At 45.4% G+C, this 13,160-nt stretch overlaps 1 protein-coding gene across 1 annotated transcript in view; it reads left to right on the plus strand.

Moving 5' to 3' along the window:
* Positions 1-254: 254 nt before the first annotated feature.
* homer2 (homer scaffold protein 2) overlaps positions 255-13,160 on the plus strand; it is a gene marked incomplete in the record, with an annotated part of 92,757 nt that continues 79,851 nt past the window's right edge. Inside the window, 1 exon segment of the mRNA XM_029743969.1 lies at positions 255-835. Within this exon segment, the coding sequence (XP_029599829.1) occupies positions 831-835 (5 nt within the window).

A 13,160-nucleotide genomic window follows, 5' to 3' on the forward strand; every position in this document is an offset into this window, starting at 1 on the left:
AATGTTGGGCCTAGGTCTATCACTGCAGAATTACATCAAATCAATGCAACCCGTTTAGCCTAGGGTATTTGCACAGTTTGAAATAAACGCATATTGTTTCTTGTGAAGAGCATATTTAATTGCATGTCACAAATAGGCCAAAAGTCCACGTTTCTCTCTCACGTTTCCCCTGAGAATAGGTTATGAAATAGCCCACAGTGTAACTTCATATCCCAGGCTGTTAGAAAGCTGTAGAAAGGAGATGTGTGTGTGTGTGGGAGGTAGGAGTGTTGAGAGCAGGTGGAAGCCGCACCGTGTCGCTACTGCTGCTCTCTGCCTGCCTCTCACGAAACACTAACCCATTGGGGAGAGAGCTGAGAGCGCAGAGCTGAGAGCGCAGATCCGAGGCAAGGCAACTCCAGCGCCGCAGTCAAGGAATATTCAGCGAACATCACAACTTAGTTTTTTTGAGAGCACAGCGTTTATCAGCCTTGCGGCTGCGGATAGAAGACACGGAACGGGTGGGATCATAAGTTGTCACCTCGTCTGAATAAATCAGTTAGGCTAATGAAATGGCATTAGGTTTTTCTGTGGTCGCCAGAGTGAACGCTTGACTATCAGGAGAATCGAAACGCCGCTCAGCTCGTGAGGGAGTGCAGGGATCATATTTCTCTACTCTCTGTGATCGCATTACTTGCTCGCAGCCGAGGACCTGGAATGGACTTATCCAATAGCTAATGCCAAGACTGGATCTATTTTAAAAACATTGTTTTTAAAGACACTGCGTTTTTTAAAAGTTCGCCTCTTCTAACGTTTTTATAATTGAAGGGTTGTCCCAAAACTCCGCGGCAATGGGGTAAGTACAGAAACGGCTGTCCTCTGGAGCGCATGTAATGTTATGACACCTGCTTTCTGACTATCTAAAATGTCAGTTATGTGTTTGATCTGTATGCATAGGCTACCCTACACTTGTTGGGGGGGTAGAATAGAATGGGTGAATAATTAATCGTAACAATAATCGTTTCAAAAGCTTGTCTTGGCATGGAAAGCGTCCCTGCGCGCTTTGTGCGCTCACGGCTCGCCGGAGGTGATACGGTAGAGAATGCCTCCCTCTCCAAACCATTCAGCGTGATAGCTTATCTTCAAAACGTGTCTGTTAGCATACGAGTCTTATGCCAGAGAGAGACGCACAGTTTACCAGGACAAGGTGCAGAACTGCTTCCCATGTAGAATTATGTCAACAACAAAAAAAGACAAGCAATGTCACTTTATGATTGACATATTTTGATTTCCTAGGAAGCCTATAGGCTAATGACAAATATGACTATTTTCAACCTCTTAGAAATGAACAAGATGCATGTTACTTTCCTCACAGTTATTTGCTACACCATACAGATTGCCTAATGTGCCATAGACCTATAGGAGAGGTCATCCTATATGGAAGTGCATACTGCATAGGCACTTAATTCTGTCTGATGTTATTTTCAGCCCTATTTTACAGTATTTACTTTATAGTGCAAACACTTATGTCAGTAAGAGAAGTGGCCGACGGTGGAATCCTCCAGTCAGATGAGATCTGTGTGAGGAGGGATGGATGCCTTCATGCTGCTGGCTCAGCTAGCCTGGCTGGACTAGGCAGGTGGAATCCTCCAGTCAGATGAGATCTGTGTGAGGAGGGATGGATGCCTTCATGCTGCTGGCTCAGCTAGCCTGGCTGGACTAGGCAGGTGGAATCCTCCAGTCAGATGAGATCTGTGTGAGGAGGGATGGATGCCTTCATGCTGCTGGCTCAGCTAGCCTGGCTGGACTAGGCAGGTGGAATCCTCCAGTCAGATGAGATCTGTGTGAGGAGGGATGGATGCCTTCATGCTGCTGGCTCAGCTAGCCTGGCTGGACTAGGCAGGTGGAATCCTCCAGTCAGATGAGATCTGTGTGAGGAGGGATGGATGCCTTCATGCTGCTGGCTCAGCTAGCCTGGCTGGACTAGGCAGGTGGAATCCTCCAGTCAGATGAGATCTGTGTGAGGAGGGATAGATGCCTTCATGCTGCTGGCTCAGCTAGCCTGGCTGGACTAGGCAGGTGGAATCCTCCAGTCAGATGAGATCTGTGTGAGGAGGGATGGATGCCTTCATGCTGCTGGCTCAGCTAGCCTGGCTGGACTAGGCAGGTGGAATCCTCCAGTCAGATGAGATCTGTGTGAGGAGGGATGGATGCCTTCATGCTGCTGGCTCAGCTAGCCTGTTCTGCTGTGGGAGAATAGAGGTGCCAGAGTCAACTGTGCCCACGCATGAACAAGCTGCAGCAAAGCAAACAGAGAGAGAGGGGGTGGAGGGGCTGTGTGTGTGTGTGTGTGTTTGTGTGTGTGTGTGTGTGAGTGGGATGTGATGTGATGCCCACAGGGATAGAGGGAGTCTCCTCCTATACAGGTCTGTACATTAGAGATACAGTGAGAGAGGGGGTCTGGGGGCAGTGTGTGTGTGTGTGTGGGATGCCCACTGGGATAGAGGGAGTCTCCTCCTATACAGGTCTGTACATTGGAGATGTTGGTAAACAAATTATTCAAGCTCTGTCAAGTCTTGCCATAGATTTTTCAAACCTATTTTAAGTCAAAACCGTAAGTATGCCACTCAGGAACATTCAATGCCGTCTTGGTAAGCAACTCTACTGTATATTTGGCCTTGTGTTTGAGATTATTGTACTGCTGAAAGGTGAATTCATCTCCCAGTGTCTGGTGGAAAACAGACTGAACCAGGTTTTCCTCTAGGATTGTGCCTGTGCTTAGCTCCATTCAGTTTATTTTTATCCTGAAAAACTCCCCACTTCTTAACAATTACAAGCCATACTCGTAACATGACACAGCCACCACTATGCTTGAAAACATGGAGAGTGGTAGTCAGTAATGTGTTGTATTGGATTTGCCCCAAACGTACCACTTTGTTTTCAGGACAAATAGTTAATTGCTTTCCCACATTTTTTGCAGTATTACTTTAGTGCCTTGTTGCAAACAGGATGCATGTTTTGGAATATTTAATTCTGTACAGACTTCCTTCTTTTCACTCTGTTGATTAGGTTAGTATTGTGGAGTAACTACAGTGTCATTGAGCTGTCTTCAGTTTTCTACAATCACAGCCATTAAACTCTGTAACTGTTTCAATGTTACCATTGGCCTCATGGTGAAATCCCTGAGTGGTTTCCTTCCTCTCCAGCAACTGAGTTAGGAAGGACGGCTGTATCTTTGTAGTGACTTGGTGTGTTGATTACCTTTACCAAGCTCAAAGGGATATTCAGTGTCTGCTTTATCTACCAATATATGCCTTTGTTTGCAAGGCATTGGAAAACCTCCCTGGTCTTTTGTAGTTGAATCTGTGTTTGAAATTCACTGCGTGACTGAGGGACCTTACAGATAATTGTATGTGTGGGGTACAGAGATGAGGTAGTCATTCAAAAATCATGTTAAACACTATTAAATGCACACTGAGTCCATGCAACTTATTATGTGACTTGTTCCGCACATTTTTACTCCTGAACTTTATTTAGGCTTGGCAAAAAAGGGGTTAAATACTTATTGACTCAAGACATTTCTGCTTTTAACTTTTTAATGAATTAGTAAAAATGTCTAAAAACACAATTCCACTTTTGACATTTATGTATTCCAATTGAATCCATTTTACATTCAGACTGTAACACAACAAAATGTGGAAGGTCAAGGGGTGTGAATACTATGTGAAGGCTCTGTAATAGATGTGTTGACGTAGGGTTGTTGTCATTGTTTAGCTTCATGATTACAACGACCCCAGCCTTTCTCATCTGATATCAGTCATCTCAACTGTTTTACTCTGAAGCTTTTTATTTTGTGGTCTGAGCATTCAGATGCAATTATCTTGATAATGTTAGGCTACTATATTGAAGTATTCATATAGATAATATATAAATAAATACATGCATATTTAGATGGATAGGTAGGCAACTTTATAAATCCCAGAGGGGAAAATGTCAAATCATATTGAATGATTTATCTTGGTCTCCTTCTGCATCTGGCCTTTACCTCCTCACACCAAACAGCTGTCTGTTGGCAAGGCATCTGGCCTTTACCTCCTCACACCAAACAGCTGTCTGTTGGCAAGGCATCTGGCCTTTACCTCCTCACACCAAGCAGCTGTCTGTTGGCAAGGCATCTGGCCTTTACCTCCTCACACCAAACAGCTGTCTGTTGGCAAGGCATCTGGCCTTTACCTCCTCACACCAAACAGCTGTCTGTTGGCAAGGCATCTGGCCTTTACCTACTCACACCAAACAGCTGTCTGTTGGCAAGGCATCTGGCCTTTACCTCCTCACACCAAACAGCTGTCTGTTGGCAAGGCATCTGGCCTTTACCTCCTCACACCAAACAGCTGTCTGTTGGCAAGGCATCTGGCCTTTACCTCCTCACACCAAACAGCTGTCTGTTGGCAAGGCATCTGGCCTTTACCTCCTCACATCAAGCAGCTGTCTGTTGGCAAGGCATCTGGCCTTTACCTCCTCACACCAAACAGCTGTCTGTTGGCAAGGCATCTGGCCTTTACCTCCTCACACCAAACAGCTGTCTGTTGGCAAGGCATCTGGCCTTTACCTCCTCACACCAAGCAGCTGTCTGTTGGCAAGGCATCTGGCCTTTACCTCCTCACATCAAGCAGCTGTCTGTTGGCAAGGCATCTGGCCTTTACCTCCTCACACCAAACAGCTGTCTGTTGGCAAGGCATCTGGCCTTTACCTCCTCACACCAAGCAGCTGTCTGTTGGCAAGGCATCTGGCCTTTACCTCCTCACACCAAGCAGCTGTCTGTTGGCAAGGCATCTGGCCTTTACCTCCTCACACCAAGCAGCTGTCTGTTGGCAAGGCATCTGGCCTTTACCTCCTCACACCAAACAGCTGTCTGTTGGCAAGGCATCTGAATCAAACATGTCATAACACTTAATATGAAGCCATGCAGCTGCAACGACTAGTGTTGACATTTCATTGTGACTAGACACAGTCACCAGATTATACATGTGTGTGTTTGGGTTGTTGCATTGAATTAGTACCTAGGCTAACATATCAAACAGTATTTAATATAACAATGACTGAATCCGATCTGTTTGGATGCTGTGTGACGTGAGAAGGTTCAGTTCATGATTGAGTTTCCGTGCTCAGTGAAAGGAGAAGAATGTTGCTCTGTTTTCTCTTCAGAGATTGTCATGAGGGCAGTCTTGGAATGTGTAAGGAACCAGTCTAGCACATCTGAGTCATACTCAAGACACAGTACTGTACCAACTCACCCAACCAGTCTGGGCTATAGGAACTAGGCATTCTGTGTCAGTGTTTCACCTAGCAGTTATTTTCCAAGCGGGGCCCCACAAAGACCCCCCCCCCCCCCCAAATCATCCCTCAGTTAACATCTAGGTCCTCCTTAACCAGATGTTTAAACTGAGAACCAACTGAAGTCAACTTATTTTAGTCAGGGACTAACAGGTGGTAGGTGAAAGAGGTGGTAGGAGAAAGACTGTAGTGTAGTCTTATGTCATGCTGGGAGTGGTTGCTGAAACTACCCTACTGAAACGTCATCATAACACAGACCTGGAGGAAGGTCGCACCACCGCTCTCCTGTTGATCCCTCTCTTCCTTATCGTTCATCACACCTTCTTACCATAGTTTGAATTCCACCTGTTTCCCTTGGAATTCAGTCTCCACACCTTATTATACACTGAGTGTACAAAACATTAGGAACTCTTCCCATGATAGACTGACTAGGTGAAAGCTGTGATCCCTTATTGATGTCACTTGTTAATTCCACTTCAAATCAGTGTGGATGAAGGGGAGGAGACAGGTTAAAGAAGGATTGTTAAGCCTTGAGACAATTGACATGGATTGTGTGTGTGTGCCATTCAGAGGGTGAATGGACAAGACAAAATATTGAAGTACCTTTGAACAGGGTATGGTAGTAGGTGCCAGGCGTGTCGGTTTGTGTCAAGAACTGCAACTCTGGTGGGTTTTTCACGCTCAACAGTTTGGTCCACCACCCAAAGGACATCCAGCCAACTTGACACAACTGTGGGAAGCATTGGAGTCAACATGGGCCAGCATCCCTGTGGAATGCTTTCGACACCTTGTAGAGGTGTTCCTAATGTTTTGTACACTCAGTGTATAGTCTCAGTTCTCCTTGTAATTCCTAGTCATCATCACACCTTCTCAATATGTAGCCCCAAAGCCAATTCCTACTTTGGCCGCCTTCCCTTCCAGTTCTCTGCTGCCAATGACTGGAACAAACTGCAAAAGTCACTGAAGCTGGAGACTCATATCTCCCTCACTAACTTTAAGCACCAGCTGTCAGAGCAGCTCACAGATCACTGCACCTGTACATAGCCCATCTGTAAATAGCCCATCCAACTACCTCATCCCCATACTGTTATTTCTTTATTTTGCTCCTTTGCACCCCAGTATCTCTACTTGCACATTCATCTTCTGCACATCTATCACTCCAGTGTTTAATTGCTAAATTGTAATTATTTCGCCACCATGGCCAATTTATTGCCTTACCTCCCTTAGCCTACTTCATTTGCACAAACTGTATAGACCTTTTCTACTGTATTATTGACTGTATATTTGTTTTACTCCATGTGTAACTCTGTGTTGTTTGTGTAGCACTGCTTTGCTTCATCTTGGCCAGGTCACAGTTGTAAAGGAGAACTTGCTCTCAACTAGCCTACCTGGTTAAATAAATAAAAAGTCTGTTCCACCTGTTCTCCTTGTAATTCATAGTCTGTCAGGTTCAGGAATGTATTATTAAACATTTCCTGTTCAAAGTAGTCAGGATCTGGAGAGGAAACAATCTAGTTTGATACTGGTGTCAGTAGGGAAGCTCAATACCTTGGACAATCTAGTTTGATACTGGTGTCAGTAGGGAATGTCAATACCTTGGACAATCTAGTTTGATACTGGTGTCAGTAGGGAAGCTCAATACCTTGGACAATCTAGTTTGATACTGGTGTCAGTAGGGAAGCTCAATACCTTGGACAATCTAGTTTGATACTGGTGTCAGTAGGGAAGCTTGGAGATACATTTTAAAGGGGATATCTGTAACTTCTCAAACAAAACACATGGAACAAACAGTTCCATTTCAGCCAGTCAGAGTACAGCTCAGTCCTGCCTATTCAATACTTTAAAAAATAAATTCAACTACAGATTGTGCCTTTTTACAGTTGAATGTGTGAACCAGGCATGGAGCACAGCCTTGTAATGTCATGAATCATAATGAAATGACACAATAGATGAATTATTGACAGTATTGATCGTGTTCAGATGACTGTTGATAAGGGGGTAGATGAGTGTGGACATATTGATCTTTAGTAGTGCTGGTTTCCCCTTCAGGCTGGGGTTGTAGATTAACTACGGTGCCTCTCTCTCTGTGTGTCTCTGTGTGTCTCTGTGTGTCTCTGTGTGTCTCTGTGTGTCTCTGTGTGTCTCTGTGTGTGTCTCTGTGTGTGTCTCTGTCTCATATTCAGTGTGTTTCATGTTTTGCACTACAGTAAACTATATATAGTAGTGATGGAGGGGAATCGATAGTTACATATCGCAATATTATTTTGGACGATATTATATCGATACTTTGATACTTGTATTTATTTTTACTAGGTAGCGTTAGCTAGCGCTAGCCGGCTGTACCTGCACCAAAACTCTGGTATTTTTCATCCTATAGCTTTTTCTCCATATTTTTAAATAGTGAGCCAACTTGTTTTCAACACTTTTATTTATTTCCCTGACTGATCAAAACTCATTTTCTCATGTCTCTCTGGTCTCTCTGCAGAAGATATATAGTCAGTAATATGTTTGGAACATCATCCCAATAAAATCACAGTATCGAATCACAATACTTATAGAATCATGAGAATGGCAATACATATCGTATGGTGAGTAGGGCTGTGACGATATCGTATGGTGAGTAGGGCTGTGACGATACCAGTATGGTGATGATCTCGTATGGTGAGTAGGGCTGTGACGATATCGTATGGTGAGTAGGGCTGTGACGATATCGTATGGTGAGTAGGGCTGTGACGATATCGGATGGTGAGTAGGGCTGTGACGATATCGTATGGTGAGTAGGGCTGTGACGATACCAGTATGGTGATGATATCGTATGGTGAGTAGGGCTGTGACGATATCGTATGGTGAGTAGGGCTGTGACGATACCAGTATGGTGTGTAGGGCTGTGACGATATCGTATGGTGAGTAGGACTGTGACGATACCAGTATGGTGACGATATCGTATGGTGTGTAGGGCTGTGACGATACCAGTATGGTGATGATATCGTATGGTGAGTAGGGCTGTGACGATACCAGTATGGTGATGATATCGTATGGTGAGTAGGGCTGTGACGATATCGTATGGTGAGTAGGGCTGTGACGATACCAGTATGGTGATGATATTGTATGGTGAGTAGGGCTGTGACAATACCAGTATGGTGAGTAGGGCTGTGACGATACCAGTATGGTGACGATACCAGTATGGTGAGTAGGGCTGTGACGATATCGTATGGTGAGTAGGGCTGTGACGATACCAGTATGGTGATGATATTGTATGGTGAGTAGGGCTGTGACGATACCAGTATGGTGAGTAGGGCTGTGACGATACCAGTATGGTGACGATACCAGTATGGTGAGTAGTGCTGTGACGATACCAGTATGGTGATGATATCGTATGGTGAGTAGGGCTGTGACGATACCAGTATGATGATGATATCGTATGGTGAGTAGGGCTGTGACGATACCAGTATGATGATGATATCGTATGGTGAGTAGGGCTGTGATGATACCAGTATGATGATGATATCGTATGGTGAGTAGGGCTGTGACGATACCAGTATGGTGATGATATCGTATGGTGAGTAGGACTGTGACGATACCAGTATGGTGACGATATCGTATGGTGAGTAGGGCTGTGACGATACCAGTATGGTGACGATATCGTATGGTGAGTAGGGCTGTGACGATACCAGTATGGTGATGATATCGTATGGTGAGTAGGGCTGTGACGTTATCGTATGGTGAGTAGGGCTGTGACGATACCAGTATGGTGATGATATCGTATGGTGAGTAGGGCTGTGACGTTATCGTATGGTGAGTAGGGCTGTGACGATACCAGTATGGTGATGATGTCGTATGATGAGTAGGGCTGTGACGATACCAGTATGGTGATGATATCGTATGGTGAGTAGGGCTGTGACGATACCAGTATGGTGATGATATCGTATGGTGAGTAGGGCTGTAACGATACCAGCATGGTGATGATATCGTATGGTGAGTAGGGCTGTGACGATACCAGTATGGTGACGATATCGTATGGTGAGTAGGGCTGTGACGATACCAGTATGGTGATGATATTGTATGGTGAGTAGGGCTGTGACGATACCAGTATGGTGAGTAGGGCTGTGACGATACCAGTATGGTGACGATACCAGTATGGTGAGTAGGGCTGTGACGATATCGTATGGTGAGTAGGGCTGTGACGATACCAGTATGGTGATGATATTGTATGGTGAGTAGGGCTGTGACGATACCAGTATGGTGAGTAGGGCTGTGACGATACCAGTATGGTGACAATACCAGTATGGTGAGTAGGGCTGTGACGATATCGTATGGTGAGTAGGGCTGTGACGATACCAGTATGGTGATGATATCGTATGGTGAGTAGGGCTGTGACGATACCAGTATGGTGATGATATCGTATGGTGAGTAGGACTGTGACGATACCAGTATGGTGACGATATCGTATGGTGAGTAGGGCTGTGACGATACCAGTATGGTGATGATATCGTATGGTGAGTAGGGCTGTGACGTTATCGTATGGTGAGTAGGGCTGTGACGATACCAGTATGGTGATGATATCGTATGGTGAGTAGGGCTGTGACGATACCAGTATGGTGATGATATCGTATGGTGAGTAGGGCTGTAACGATACCAGCATGGTGATGATATCGTATGGTGAGTAGGGCTGTGACGATACCAGTATGATGATGATATCGTATGGTGAGTAGGGCTGTGACGATACCAGTATGATGATGATATCGTATGGTGAGTAGGGCTGTGACGATACCAGTATGATGATGATATCGTATGGTGAGTAGGGCTGTGACGATACCAGTATGGTGATGATATCGTATGGTGAGTAGGGCTGTGACGTTATCGTATGGTGAGTAGGGCTGTGACGATACCAGTATGGTGATGATATCGTATGATGAGTAGGGCTGTGACGATACCAGTATGGTGATGATATCGTATGGTGAGTAGGGCTGTGACGATACCAGTATGGTGATGATATTGTATGGTGAGTAGGGCTGTGACGTTATCGTATGGTGAGTAGGGCTGTGACGATACCAGCATGGTGATGATATCGTATGGTGAGTAGGGCTGTGACGATACCAGTATGGTGACGATATTGTATGGTGAGTAGGGCTGTGACGATACCAGTATGGTGATGATATCGTATGGTGAGTAGGACTGTGACGATACCAGTATGGTGACGATATCGTATGGTGAGTAGGGCTGTGACGATACCAGTATGGTGATGATATCGTATGGTGAGTAGGGCTGTGACGATACCAGTATGGTGACGATATCGTATGGTGAGTAGGGCTGTGACGATACCAGTATGGTGATGATATCGTATGGTGAGTAGGGCTGTGACGATACCAGTATGGTGATGATATCGTATGGTGAGTAGGGCTGTGACGATACCAGTATGGTGATGATATCGTATGGTGAGTAGGGCTGTGACGATACCAGTATGGTGACGATATCGTATGGTGTGTAGGGCTGTGACGATACCAGTATGGTGATGATATCGTATGGTGAGTAGGGCTGTGACGATACCAGTATGGTGATGATATCGTATGGTGAGTAGGGCTGTGACGTTATCGTATGGTGAGTAGGGCTGTGACGATACCAGCATGGTGATGATATCGTATGGTGAGTAGGGCTGTGACGATACCAGTATGGTGACGATATTGTATGGTGAGTAGGGCTGTGACGATACCAGTATGGTGACGATATCGTATGGTGAGTAGGGCTGTGACGATACCAGTATGGTGATGATATCGTATGGTGAGTAGGGCTGTGACGATACCAGTATGGTGATGATATCGTATGGTGAGTAGGACTGTGACGATACCAGTATGGTGACGATATCGTATGGTGAGTAGGGCTGTGACGTTATCGTATGGTGAGTAGGGCTGTGACGATACCAGTATGGTGATGATATCGTATGGTGAGTAGGGCTGTGACGATACCAGTATGGTGATGATATCGTATGGTGAGTAGGGCTGTGACGTTATCGTATGGTGAGTAGGGCTGTGACGATACCAGCATGGTGATGAAAACACAAAGCAGACAACTCTTTGGTCCTTCAGAAACCTGCTGTATGTAACATATTGTGTGATATAGCCTGGTACTAAACCTGCTCTATGTATAGTATTGTGTGATATAGCCTGCTACTAAACCTGCTGTATGTATAGTATTGTGTGATATAGCCTGGTACTAAACCTGCTGTATGTATAGTATTGTGTGATATAGCCTGGTACTAAACCTCTGTATGTATAGTATTGTGTGATATAGCCTGGTACTAAACCTGCTGTATGTAACATATTGTGTGATATAGCCTGGTACTAAACCTGCTGTATGTATAGTATTGTTTGATATAGCCTGGTACTAAACCTGCTGTATGTATAGTATTGTGTGCTGTAGATGGAAAATAAACAAATGGGTCTCTGGATGACAACAACAAAACGTCTGTTTCCATCATCGGGATGTTTTCCTAAAGAAGCTAAATCCACTTTGTGTTTCTTTTCCATTGTCATGATACTAACGAGTATCGATACTGGTGTTGACCCGTCTCTATTCCATACGTCTCTGGCAGTACGGCCCTAATGTATAGACAGACTGATTGGCGGTACGGCCCTAATGTATAGACAGACTGATTGGCGGTACGGCCCTAATGTATAGACAGACTGATTGGCGGTACGGCCCTAATGTATAGACAGACTGATTGGCGGTACGGCCCTAATGTATAGACAGACTGATTGGCGGTACGGCCCTAATGTATAGACAGACTGATTGGCGGTACGGCCCTAATGTATAGACAGACTGATTGGCGGTACGGCCCTAATGTATAGACAGACTGATTGGCAGTACGGCCCTAATGTATAGACAGACTGATTGGCAGTACGGCCCTAATGTATAGACAGACTGATTGGCAGTACGGCCCTAATGTATAGACAGACTGATTGGCAGTACGGCCCTAATGTATAGACAGACTGATTGGCAGTACGGCCCTAATGTATAGACAGACTATGATTGACAATAGGAATCCAATCAGCCACTCATAAACACCACAGTCACATTAGTTGTAGTGGAAATGACTGCAGATGAAAAGCTGTGTAGTGTGATGCTGTGTTGTCCTGTATCGGGCCGCGACCCCGATACAGGGTTGACCAGCGGACAGGGTCGACCAGCTGACAGGACTGTGACCCTATGTGTCCAGGGTTAACTAGATTCGAATCTCCTGCCCCAGCCAGATAGACTGTAAGTAAGAGCAGTTAAAGGGCTCCTTGTCATTAACTAGGCTCTGTGACAAGGAGGCATTGTGGCTGTGCTGTTGTCTACCCAGTACTCACAAACTCTTCACATTACCAAGCTGAACTGGTCTGGCCTGATTCCACCGTAGGGAGGTAGGGAGGTAGGGAGGTAGGGAGGTAGGGAGGTAGGGAGAGAGAGAGAGAGAGAGAGAGTCATGGTGGAGAGAGAGAGAGAGAGAGAGAGAGAGAGAGAGAGAGTCATGGTAGAGAGAGAGAGAGAGAGAGAGAGAGAGAGAGAGAGAGAGAGAGAGTGTGTCATGAGAGAGAGAGAGAGAGAGAGAGAGAGAGAGAGAGAGAGAGAGAGAGAGAGAGAGAGAGAGAGAGAGAGAGAGAGAGAGAGAGAGAGAGAGAGAGAGAGAGTGTGGTGTGTGTGTCATGGTGGAGAGAGAGAGAGAGTGTCATGGTAGAGAGAGAGAGAGAGAGTCATGGTGGAGAGAGAGAGTGTCATGGTGGAGAGAGAGAGAGTGTCATGGTGGAGAGAGAGAGAGTCATGGTGGAGAGAGAGAGAGTCATGGTGGAGAGAGAGAGAGAGAGTCATGG

This window comes from Salmo trutta, unplaced genomic scaffold (genome assembly GCF_901001165.1).
Source record: "Salmo trutta unplaced genomic scaffold, fSalTru1.1, whole genome shotgun sequence".
Lineage (NCBI taxonomy): Eukaryota > Metazoa > Chordata > Actinopteri > Salmoniformes > Salmonidae > Salmo > Salmo trutta.